General features: G+C 38.7%; 1 protein-coding gene across 1 annotated transcript in view; it reads left to right on the top strand.

Moving 5' to 3' along the window:
* The window catches only part of LRP5 (LDL receptor related protein 5), a 132,430-nt gene extending 119,796 nt beyond the window's left edge, over positions 1-12,634 (top strand). Inside the window, exons 20-23 of the mRNA XM_021555189.2 lie at positions 704-940; positions 2,223-2,362; positions 5,227-5,324; positions 5,818-12,634. Of these exons, the coding sequence (XP_021410864.1) occupies positions 704-940; positions 2,223-2,362; positions 5,227-5,324; positions 5,818-6,079 (737 nt within the window). The 3' untranslated portion in view covers positions 6,080-12,634. The remainder of the gene's footprint in view (positions 1-703; positions 941-2,222; positions 2,363-5,226; positions 5,325-5,817) is intronic.
* Positions 12,635-13,109: the final 475 nt, after the last annotated feature.

The following is a 13,109-nucleotide window of genomic DNA, read 5'->3' as shown; positions in this document are numbered from 1 at the left end:
GTGTTACCCATAATCAGGGAGAGATGTGAGATGTAGGTTATCTCAAATACTGCAGCATTTTTTGTTATTTAACATTTGGCTACATAAGGGGAAAAATAATGAATAAAGAAAGTATTTGAGATATTTTGAATTGTGTTTTCCTTCCACTTTGTAAGGTGGGGTTTCTTTGAAAGCAAGTCATATTTTAGGAAGGAAAAGTATTCTGTTTTAAGACCTTTATTATCTAGGAAGACATCCATTGCTTAGTATATATGGTATCTTCCCTACTGATAAATTTTCTTGACTTTTCATGTTATTGCTAGTCCAAATGGCTTTTGAGACAACAATCCTCTCTGATTAAGGACTTAATATTTATAAGTATCCTCTGTCTTTGAGCCATTGACTTTGGAGGGCAGGGAAGAAAAGGAAACTTTCTAGACTGTTGTTGTATCAAGATAAGTAATCCTGTTACAAGACAAAAATGCTAGATAAAAAGAAGAGTACTTTGTTCTTACTGCTTTATGGAGGGGAAGAGGAAGCGTGAAGTCTTGTGTACTGCATCGGAATATCTGGAGTTACAGATGCCTGAGTGTGATGCAGATGCTTTTATGGGCACTGTGTGAACGGCTGTGTGCTGCCTGATTTGCTGAATGAGCTCCAGGACAGCAGCATGTACCCTGCTCCATGTTTAACAACCGTGGTTCATTTTCTTCTCTTCTTCCAGAAAAATCGAAGCCAGCCTCAGACGAGTCGCAGCCGCACAGCAGCGCCATCGGTCCCGTCATTGGGATCATCCTGTCCCTTTTTGTCATGGGAGGAATGTACTTTGTTTGCCAGCGGGTGGTGTGCCAGCGCTACGCCGGGCCCAACAGTCCCTTCCCACACGAGTATGTCAGTGGTACCCCCCACGTCCCTCTCAATTTCATCGCTCCAGGGAGCTCTCAGCATGGCACTTTCACTGGTAAGGGTGCTTGCATCTAATCAGTACCATTCCATTGCCTGCATTTTGAGTTTTACACATGATTAGGGCTGTTGGATGTGGGGTTTTCAAAGAGCAGAAATTAGATGTTGGTCTGTTTGGTGGTTCTGGGATGAATCTGTCATTTGAATCAAATATGTAAAATCCATTCACTTTTCTTGCACTTTAATGGCTATGGTCAGCTATTCCTGCTTAAATTATGCTACTGTGGTTATCAAGAGTTTTTGTGGTAGGAAATAAAATTAAAGGATGAAATAATTGTAGGTGAAATCTTCACAGGGATGTTTTAAACTGGACTTCACACTAAAGCTTTTTTAATTAAAGCAAGTATCAGTGGTTTTCATCTGTACTTCTGTAGGTGTTAAACCAAGCTGTCATTCTGATTCTCATCCGTATTTGTTAGCGTTCTCTAATCCATGTTGTTGTAACAAGTTACAACAGCTGAAAATCTTATTATTTATGTTAATTCTAAAGAAAAGACAGGCTTCTAATACCATGGCACTTTATGAGAAGGATATATAATCATGCACAATGATTACAAATACTTACTCTGCTTGTAATAAATATTTCCTGCATTTGAAAAGAGAAGTTCTAAAAACTTCCCAGACTTAACTCTTACAATAGCACTGAATAGTCTGATGGAAGAAGCTGAAAATTAATTTTCTGAGATAAGAGTATATTGTAGTAATTGGAGAATTATATATACTGTAGATTGGAGAATGATGTCTTTCATTTTCCTCTAACTCAGGTTTGCTTCCTTTTGTCTCTGCTGATTTTCAATTTAAGCTGTGATTTTTTTTAATAAAAATATTTGAGTTTTGCAGTTATTCATTTACTTGCAATTGAATTTCTTGCAATGGAAATTCAAACTTTGGAAGTCTTCGAGCTTGTTTCTTTTAGGCCTTGAATTTTTTTGTTTGGTTGGTTTTTCTGCAACTGCCTAAGTTTGTTTAATTGAAAAATTTCTTTGTTAATTTGTATGAACAGTTTGGATCAGCTGTTCTGAAGATTCCTTTCTCAGCAGTGTGATAGTAGATTGTGAGTTCAGTGCTGCAGTGAGACAATACGTGGTCTGAGGGTGAAATGTTCTTTACAAAAAGTGTCCTTCCTTGTAATGCTGAAGTTTTTACCTAAAGCACTCTTCCCAGGGTGTGACAACCATTACGATTGCAAGGGTTTGCAAAGCTAAGGATTTGGTTTCTGTTTGGCATTGATAGATAACACCGTGGTTTGTCTAACCTTGTTTTTCTCTGTTTCAATGCAGGCATTTCTTGTGGAAAGTCCATGATTAGCTCCATGAGTCTCATGGGAGGAAGCAGTGGTGCCCCATTGTATGACAGAAACCATGTTACTGGAGCATCTTCAAGCAGCTCATCCAGCACTAAAGCCACTTTCTATCCACAGGTATGTCTTGGAAATACACCAGTGATTTAAGTATTTCCTGCTTCTGGAGAAAGGAAAGGTGAAACTTTGTGCTTATTAAGTAAATGTTAACAACTGTTAACAGCTCTTTGGTGTTACTGTTTATGATATGCAGGCACATTTTGGCACTGCTGAACTTCACAAAAGGGCTTTGTTGTAGTTCATCAGGATTATACAGTGCTCTGTGATGTCCAAAATGTTTTGTTATCAGAGTGCTACTCAGATGGTTTGTTCCTGGATACTTCTGTTCTTCCCTTGGAGATATCACCTCCTTTGTTCTTCCTTAGCTCTGATGGCTGTGGCCCAATGACATTTTGCACTGCCTAATGCTGCAGGCACACATGGAATAATAAGGCAAGCAAAATGAAAAGGGACTGTAATACAAATGTGCATTAAATAAGCTTGACTTGCTGTTTAGATCAAGCATCGATTGTTGATTCAGAAAACCAAGTGCATGCACTGAGGGAAAACACTGGTGCAGCAGAGTGAAGCAGAGGGTACTTTGCTTGCATTTTTTCAGCTATAATTTAGCTGCATTTCTGACTTTTGAGTGTTGGAAGTGACTGAATTCTCATCCCCATATCACATTTCACAAATTCCAACATGTATATTCTGAACAGAAAGAGTCCTCTCTGAATATGTGCAAGAGGCATACAAAGGTTCCTGTTTGCTAGCATATTTTGTCACGACAGTTTTTTCCATTGTGCTTCTGAGCAATACATCCATTTGCTTTTAGGCACACACAACAAGCTGCCAGAGTTGATCTGCCAGCTATGGAGAGGATTTTTGTGTAGTATTGAATCAGGAGCCCACACACTGTGTGGGTATACATGCATTTGTGTTTACACGCAAGCTGTTATGCTCTGTGTGGGCATTTTGATTGATAACATTTTGGCCAGTTACAAAGGTATTTTTTCTCCCTTTAAGAAGGGCAAAAATGGAAAAGAGAGGCTTGTGAGCTTATCTGTTGGTAAGGTAAAGTATCTACTTACCTTTTGCATTGTGAAGCCATCGAGAAGCAGATGTTCAGGAACTCAGCAGCCCTTCTAATTTAGCTTGTCTCATGCATCACCGGTGTCTCTGTAATGTTTTGAACAATTTTATGCTCCACCTGATTGATGTGTCAGTACCATGCTAAAAAGGATGAACAGAAAAAACACTAACTTAAATAAAGCTTGAAAGAGAAAAGAAGCACAAGTGCTGATCTGCCTGTGTGATTCTATGGGATCTGTGTTGGCCAAAAGATCAACTCTTCCATTTGACTTCTGCCCTAAGTTAATCTGACTGTTACTGGGATTTCTTTTTCCACACTTTGCTGTGTCAGCCAGGGCCTGCAGGGATGATATCAGCATTTCCTTCATGAAAGGCATACTGGGTTCTTAGAGGGAAGCTATTGCAAGGGCTTTGTTACATTAAGGTACTGCTTAATCCAAATGTTTTGGTGAGTTCTGCCTGGTAGCTAATTACCCAGCTTTATGATAATAATCAAAAGGACAGATCTGAGCATCTTCGTTTTCTTGGTTTTTTTTGTTTGTTTAACACATCTTAGTGGTACTGAGAGGTGCTCCAGTGAATAAAGACTAGGAAAGAATCGGTGTCAATGAAGTTATGCCATTCTATATACCTCAGAACCTGGCTACAGGCATCCTGGCTGACACTGTTTGCTGTATTTAGTCTCAACATGAAGTGGTACTGATGCAGCTCAGGGTGTCAATAGGAGTGAATCCACAAGCAGTATGCAGTGCATCTCCAAGGAAGATTTCTGAAATCCTTTTGAGGCAGTTACTCATCATTCCCCACAGCTGGCAAAGAGGGGGTATTCAAGCTCGTCTCCCTTCATGTGAATCTGGGTGCAGGGATTGTCAGTATAAGTGACAGGGAGCTCAACTCAGAGGTCAGGAATCACTTTGCTGGCTGCTGCACAGTGCCGACCCAAACAATGATCTACACTCCAGTGATTTTAGAGTGTTTCTGTGGGAGAAGAGCAGAGGCAGAGGAAGGATGGTCAATGGGACAGGCCATGAGTTGACCAAATGCCCAGGGCAGGCAGTGTACAAGATGTGCACATGAGTAGCAAGGCTCAATCAACAGTAATGGTGTCATTTTTCACACTGGAAGAGATAATATTATCTTCTTAAGTTTAGGCCAATGTCCTAATGGCTGTGTCAGAAGTTCAGATTCCTGATGATGGAAGAATTCTAAATAATTTTGAAGCCTGCTAAACTTTTCCTTGTGTGAAGGCTACCAGTAACCATGTGTAAGCACTCACAGCTGAGCCATATGTGTGTATGCTGTCTATATGCACATATAGACAGGCTATAAGTATTTTTTAGCTCATAGGCTTTTTTTGCATTGTGAACTCTGCCAAAATGATATGTTTACAGACCAAGAGTAAAAATGAAGCATTCAGGGAAGGATGGGGTTTTATTAGTTATAATAAAGGAACTTGGGTTCCTGACCCTACTATTGATTGGGAACACATTTAGGGTCTGGGAGTGGAACATACTTTATTTCCAATAGCATCTGCTGAGGATGCTATCAGTCCTTATGTCCAAGGAAGTGCACTCAGATTCAGCCAAACTGGGTCTCATTTCCAGCTTTATTCCAGCCTTCCAGCATAATAACAGATGTGACAAGGAAGAAAATTCCCTGTACTGAGAACTTTGAAGGTCTGCACAGTACCTAAGTCCAAAGTAAAGTCTTGTAATGAATATCTGTGATCTTTAAAAATGCATTAACACATCCAAGCAGCTAGGAAAGCAAACAAGAATAAGGATGAATGACAGTAAAAGTAAAATTGTATAATTAACCCAAAATTTCACACTTCTTTTTCCTGTTGTTTCTAGATTTTGAACCCTCCTCCTTCCCCAGCTACCGATCGCTCCTTGTACAATGCAGAGATGTTTTATTCCTCAAACATTCCTTCAAACACAAGATCTTACAGGTACAGTTCAGATAACAAGGTTTGCTAAATCTTCTGTTTATCTGCCTTTAGTTCTAGATCTTGTTCAGACTTCATTTAAAAATCTCTTCCTCTCTTAATAAATGACCATTCAAATTATGTACATTATATTGCTATGTAATAGTCCCTGAGCATCCTGTATAAAGGTTGGTGTTTTCTGCTCTTTCCATCTTAAAACTCTTTCATGAGTAAGCCTATTTGTTAGTGACTGGGATAAATGGTCATAGTGATCTCCTCTGTTAGGTTAGGGGCTGTAACAATGTGCTGCTGGCTGAGGGTAGTTGTGCCGTTCAAAATTGACACAGTTCAGGTACTTCTTGTTGGATTTCTCTGAGAGCGTGTATTAAGGCTCACATATTAATGAGCAGGCATCTTGACTGAGCACACTGAGCTGTTCAATCTCTTTATTTTTTCCTTCTTTTCTCCCCAGGTTGCAACTAATGCATGTGCTTTGTTCTTTTTTGGTTTTGTGCAGGCCATACCTTATACGAGGGATAGCTCCACCCACAACCCCATGCAGCACAGATGTCTGTGACAGTGACTATACCACGAGTCGATGGAAGGCCAACAAATACTATATAGATTTAAATTCAGACTCAGACCCTTATCCCCCTCCACCCACACCTCGCAGTCAGTACATGTCGGCAGAAGAAAGCTGCCCTCCATCTCCTGCCACGGAACGAAGCTATTTTCACCTCTACCCCCCTCCACCCTCTCCTTGTACAGACTCTTCATGACCTCAACAGAAGGAACTTTTCCTGTAAATATTTTAAAATATGAACAGATTTAAAAATATATATTTTATGATTTAAAAATAAATCTGGGTGGGAATTAAACAAAACTAAATGTGAATAAAAATGGGTGGGAGAGGTGGGGCTGTGAAAAATTGTACAGAGGAAGAATATTTATAAAATTGATTTTTTTAACTTAATTTCCATTCTTTTGTGCCATATTTGCCTTTTTGAAGTCATGTAAGTGACTCAGTCTCTAATGGATTTGGGGAGGGATTGTTGAAACTTTCTACATTTTTAAGTCACCTTTTTACATGCAAAAAGTGTATGTGGTTCTTTTTGTTAATGAGACAAGAAAATGAAGTGGCTTGTGGGAGGGGGGGGGTCATCTAAAGAAAGATGCAGGCTTATTCCTAGAGAAAAAAAAAAACACCACCATTTTAAATACAATGGTCAGTATCATCCCTGCCCCACCACTGGAAGTAAACATACATGATCACAACCTTTAGATGCTCCTGTTTGCAAGTGAGCTGAATGCTTCCCAGCAGAACTTGAGTGCCAAGACCTGAATTTCAAACCTCCCTCTCCATCTGCTTAGCATTGAACTGAAAGAACACTTCTCTTGGCCAAACCTTCCAGGTTAACTAAACCCACAGGCATCATGTCCTACCTCATGGCAGTGGCACTCTGCACATGGCCAATTCTGTAACTGATTCAGGCCAAATAAGTTCAGTTCTAAAAAACTTGGTTTAGGCCCAGCCAGTTTCCCACCTGACTGGGTGAATGGTAGCAGAAGCAGTTGGACTGCAGTTGTACTGACCTTGCATGACAGCAAGGGTCAAGTCTGAAGTGGTATTTAAGCTAAGATAAATGCCCAACAAACTGCAGATTGGGTCAGACTCACCATTTTGATAGTGATGCAACCATGATCATTCATCTTCCTTGTGAAGCTTTAGTGAGTGTCTGGGAAGAAGCAGTAATATAATAGTCAGCTGCTTCTTAAAACACAGTGCTAGTTTTCTTTTTCTCAGAAGTCCTGTAATCACTGTACCAGGTTTCTGAAGTGTTCACCCATGTTGACTTGATCAGAGAATTGCTTCATCTCTTAATATTCATTTTCCAAAGTGGAACAAAATGGTCACTTGTATTCAAATGAGGAAAGTTGTTTGGGTTTTAACTGGTGTTTGTAGAAAAATGGTATCCACATAGATCAAATCAAAAATCAGTTTAGACATATCATAAAAATTTGTCACTTGATTCAGATTTAGAAATAGGTAGAAAAGAAGTACAGATGAGGGAGAAAAGACAAATACTTTTTTTCTATTCATGTTGATATGAAAATGATTAACTTGTACAAACTGCTGTAACCTCAGGACATCAAGATCAACAAAGTGCTTGTTCCCATTCCTACTAAAAAAAAAAATTAGGGAATGGGGGAGCTAGAATCAATCCCTTTCAAATTCAGAAGACAAATTTTTGCTTTAATTGTTCTTTCTTTGTAGCAAAAGGGATTGGGTATTGTATGGCACTTTATAAATTCAGCACTGGTGATGATAATGTGAGTGCCTGCTTGGGACATCTGAGGGAAGTTCTGAATATGCAAACTTGCACCTGTTTCTACAGCTGCTCAGTAACAGATGTGTTGGGCCTTCAACTGCTTTAATATTGATGGCAACAATTAACTTTTTTTTCTTGTTTGAACTAAAATTGTTCTTGACTTTGGGTCTTTTAAGCAAGTTATTTGAGAGCACATCAGAGAAAAGCCTACAACTCCAGGAGAGAGGTCTTTCTTGTGGTGGTGGAAGGGCTGGGACCACAGTGTTCTGATCCACTTTGTGTTTTCAGATCTGTTCTTCCTGTCTGCATAGTTCAATGATAGCATTTGTGATGTCACTGACATGTTACTAAAACTCCTAAAGTAGCTTTTACTACCTTCATGTCTATATTTTTACATGAGAAATTAAGCACAAAGAGGATGATTTTTCTTAGAGAAGAGTACAGAAATTGAGTTGAAGAATGGGTTCTTTCCTCTTCTTCTGTCAACATTAGCAATTTTGTATTATGCTGGCATGGACAAGGTCACAGCTTGTTACTCTTGGAGTGACTTAGCCAGTCTCTGAACTGCTGGTTTGGTGAAAAAAAGCAATTCTCATGTGATCGTGTTTCGATTAACTAAATTAGAATATACATCCACAGGATATTTTATGTGCCACATGAATTGCATGAAAGAGTATTTGTTCTGCATTACAGCAGTTGGTAGTCCAATTTCATATCATACATAATTTTCTGCTTGATAACTATTCACTATTTATAATGAATTCATTAGTTGTTTCATGTCACAGTTCTAGCTTAGAGATATATCACATTAATTTTCCTGTATTTCTGTGATGACACTGGATGAATAATTACTTAATTTTTTTTCATTAAACCACTGATCTTTTTTAAGAGCCATTACTATAAGAATCCTGACCATTCCATCTGAAGATTTGTATCCTATTAGAAACATTGGAATTGAGTCCAAGAAAATTGGCATTTTTACTGAGAATTGGACTATCTTAAGAGTCACATTCTTTTGGAGCTTAAGTTTTAAAAAGGAAGGAAGCATTTGCTGAATTGGGTGAATTAAATGTACATTTTTATTTCGGTTGAACATTATAGACTCTTGCTGTTGATGTTTGCTGAGGAATTGCCTTCTCTGAGGCACTTGAAGTTTGGTGGTGAAAATCAAAGCCCCACACCGCTCCATATTACTGACATTAAAAGCCTTTTCCAAAAAAAAGACTGTATACAAATTTAGCATCTTAACATTTAAATGCTAAATATTATTTTTTATTGTTGTAGACAGTATACTTTAAAAGGATTACTTTACCCCCGGTGTTAGAAAAGTCCAGGAAGAAATCTGAGCAACAGAAATTACTTCTTTCCAGAATATCCACACTGTGTTCTTAGTGGTTTCCATCCTGTGAATTTTCAGGCTAAAATATAAAAAATAGGTGCTATTTTCTTCTGGATAAGGATCAGAGAAGGACTTGCAAGGAATTAGTGCATATGAGAAATTCTGGTAGTTCAGGGATGAATAGGAAATGTGTGAGGGAAAGTTGCGTTTTGGTGAGGCTTAGGCATGGTTTTATAACTCGGAAGCTTTCTGTGAGAAAGCTGACTGAGACATTTTAGGACTTCTACCCTAATAATCTGCAGAGGGATACATGTGATTCAGCTACCTGTGTGAGCTAGTGAGTACTTGAATCAGTGTTTTCAACCACTATTGTCCAAGCCCATTGTGACTGCATATTAGCACTTGAAACAACTCAGGGTGTAACAAGGAATGGTGTCTGGAGAGCAGCCAGTAATGGGCAAATGATATGGCTGATTCTGTGTTCGATTTAAAGGACAGATGGCCCAGCAGAGAGCAGCTTACCTGTCCTGCAGGGCAGGTGGAGCAGCAGTGTGAGGCTGTAAGGTAAATGGACAAGTAATCATTGATAGCCAAGGATTCCTTCATTTCAAGGAACAGTTTGTGCAAATTATAACTTGACTTGAGCTAGACTAGACTATAGCCACTGCATCTTTAAATTTTAATAAATAGGGGTAGTGAATTTGTTCCAGTTGAGGCTGAGGAAACTTTATGAGCTCTATCCCAGCTGCCTTACTTAGATTTCTTACTCAGATTTATTTTGTCTGGACAGATCACTAAGAGAGCACTGTATGTATGACAAATAATGATTTCTTCAGGATAGTGTTATAGTAAAAAATGCTCTGTGTCTAAAAATGTGATTATGCCATTATCAACATATTCTAAAGAGGAAGGCAGAAATGAGTGGGAAACAAAATTCTTTTGGAATAATGGTATTGATTTTCAGTAATAAGCCTTAATTTCTGTGCTTTGCAAAAGTACAGGCACTAATCAGAATCTACAAGTTCTGATTCTTTTCAAAGTAACAACAAAATGGTCTGTTGCCTCAATACCTGTTTTATAGACCTAGGATGGGCATTTTGGAAATCTCCAGGCTTGTTTACCCTAGATCTGTTTTCCACCTGGTATCTAAAACATTATGTGCAAGGTCCAGGGCTCAGGGTGTTCTCACCGTTTTTATGCCAACTGGTGCTTTTGGGTTCTGGAACTTTTGACATTCTGATGCTCTGTGCACAGCAGTGGAAAAGGATTTGGAAGGAGGAGCATTTAAGTAAGAGCTGGTGCTGATGTCACTCCTCTGTGGCCTGCAGGGTCAGATCCCTTTGCTGGGGAGGGCTCTCGTGCTGCCCTTCCTCAGAGCCTCTCCAGCATGTTGTGCTAATTCACAAGTGTGCTCAGTTAAACATCACAAAAGTTGTGTGTCCTGTTGGCCTCAAGAATTTTTGGAAGCAGATCTCTTCTGTAATTTTGTTGGGGTTTATGCTGAGTCAGTCCAAATGAGTAACTGCTTACAATTGTACTACAAATTATATCCATTAATGTCCGGAAATGAAAACAGAAGGCAAGCATGTTCCAAATAATTAATAACATGCACTCCATGCTGGCACAGAGCCCTGAATTGGAAGCAGTATATTTGCTGTTACAGTGCTGAAGAATATTTTATAAAGGTCCATGCTTGGACAGAGCCTTAGACAAGCCACAAAGATAATTGTGTAAAGCTCAGTCATTTGGTGGTTGTTATGTGTTGAGACTCAGTTATGAATTATAAGTAGAATCCTTCTTGTAAATTTGCCTTGTCAATAAGAGATTCAAGGAAGGCTGAACCCTACACTCTGAGATGTGTCTGCTGTTTCTGCTGCTGTTCCCTTAGGTACTGCAACATTTTCTGTTCATTGCTGTAAATAAAACTGCCTTTCCACAGAAGTTGTAAGTTTAGCTAAACAGCTTGAGGTATTTACTACACATTAAAAGAAATATTTAATAGGCATAGATCTTTTCAGTCCTGTTAGGTCTTCTACCTCTTCTTCCTGAAAACTTTAGATTTTCTAAAGGGTGATTTTCTTTCATTTTGAGGTTGGCCAGCTATGCTGTGGACTTTTTCACATAGACTCATACTCCCTGTAAGGAGGAAAAAAAAAAAAAAAAAGGAAAAATTTGTTTTAAATCCATGTTAAGCCTGCTCATAGGAATGATGGAAACCAGTTTGATATGTCTTCTGCATTCCACAACAAAATCCTTCAAAATGCCATGTCCTGACGTGCTGACAGTGCTCCCAAACACCTGTGACAAGCTGCAACATCCTGGCTGTTCCCAGCATGAACCACAGCCCTTGTTGCAGCCCACCTCCGGGCTAGGTCTCACCAGCCAACACAGAATCCTGGCAGATAGAAGATTATAATGACAATTCCTAAACGGGTGGGTTTATATCGACAAAACACATGCAGAGATTGTGCTTAGAAGGACTTGTCAGAGGAGAAAAGCAAGTTTGACAGCTCCAGTGACAGACTAATTCAGCGCCGTTGACACGTCTGAAAAGCGAGCGCTCCCACTGATGCACCTGCCTGTAAATAAGGAGGCTGCTCTGGGTTCCTGGGCTGCCTGCTTGGCAAAGGGAGCCACGTTCCCGTTTGATTTGTGCAGAGATCCCGCAGCCTGTAAATAGCTGTACATGCACTTCATCAGCCTGCGGAGGTAAAACAAAGTGTTGAAAGCGGGAGGACAGCTGTGTGAAAGTTGGGGGTACCATAAACACAACTCTAACCCAGACTGCTTCCCTACTCACCTACTTGTATCGCAATTGCTGCTATTGTAAATGTACAGGAATATACAAAGAGTACCAAGGATTTTTATATAACCCACACATAATCTTTTTATATTTATATTAAATTGTGTATTCTGCAAACAGCCTAATAATTACAGCTTTATACGTGTATCGTTTTGTAGCATTTTTCACCTCAAAAGACAACCAAACCCAATACTTCAGTGCCTTGTGTATTTTAAACAGATTAACATATAAACTGGGGGAAAGAAATGTTCATTGTACTCCGCTGGTTTTAACAAAGCTTTGTATTATCGTTAGGGTTCCCTTCAGTTAAAATACATACAGCCAGAAGTTGCGGAACTAATTGAAAGCTTACCATTTTGGAGGTTTTTTTAGAGCATGCATGTTTTGAATTTGTAATATATTGGAGTTCCTCTCAAATGCATTCTTTCAAGTTAACTTTGATTTATATAGTCATATCTATTTCAACAGACATCCCAATATCTGTCAAAAAATACGTAGCATTTACATGTTTGGGGATTAAATTAATGCTGTTTTCAGCATGTCACAATTTTCATTAGCGTCATAAAATCTTTATTGTGTTACAGAAAGTCTGTATCAATTATTTTTCCAAGCACAGCCTTCTAACACACTAATGACTTGGTAATACTGTTGTAAAAAAATCTTTGAGGCTGTCATCACTTCAGACCATTGTTCGTTAACAATTTTCTGGTCATGAAACTGCAATGTTTCTTTCTGTTAACAAAACCAAAGGCTTGTTTGAAGTAACTGGTATTTTGTATAAATATTTGTACAGATAACAGACTCTGCTTTTGTACTATAGATTATGTGGATTTTGTTTTATAATAAATGCTTTAAAAAGAAATGCTTAGCAGCCATTTTATGAGCAAAGCTGTTTCATCACCTGCAAGAGACACCAGCCAGTATTACAACTGTTTTAGAGACTATTTAAGATAACGATAGTGCTGTCTTCTTGGTTTTAATTTCAAAATGTACAACAACAGTGAGAGCTGGAAAGTAAATCACCTTTTAGAATTAGAGTTGTTAGCTACAGAACTTACCACAAGTTTGTCAGCATCATGACCGTACAAAAATTGTTACACCATATAGGAACAATCTCAATTGTTCTGACTAGGCCAGATCTGATCTGTATTTCTTTTTTAATTGTATTACATCTTTTAAACGGATGCTATAGGATGTCAAAGTAAACTTTTAAAATAATTACTTCTATTATTTTTTATGGTGAACATACTTGAAAACTAGCTCAATTGAGTCTAGTTTTGTCCTGAGTTGTAGAGTCAATATTGGTGGTCTCAGATTTGTGAGATTTAACCTAGAAG

The sequence above is a fragment of the Lonchura striata genome, chromosome 6 (genome assembly GCF_046129695.1).
Source record: "Lonchura striata isolate bLonStr1 chromosome 6, bLonStr1.mat, whole genome shotgun sequence".
Taxonomy (NCBI): Eukaryota; Metazoa; Chordata; class Aves; order Passeriformes; family Estrildidae; genus Lonchura; species Lonchura striata.
Note: the sequence above shows the minus strand (reverse complement) of the source record. Positions and strands in the feature narration are given on the sequence as shown.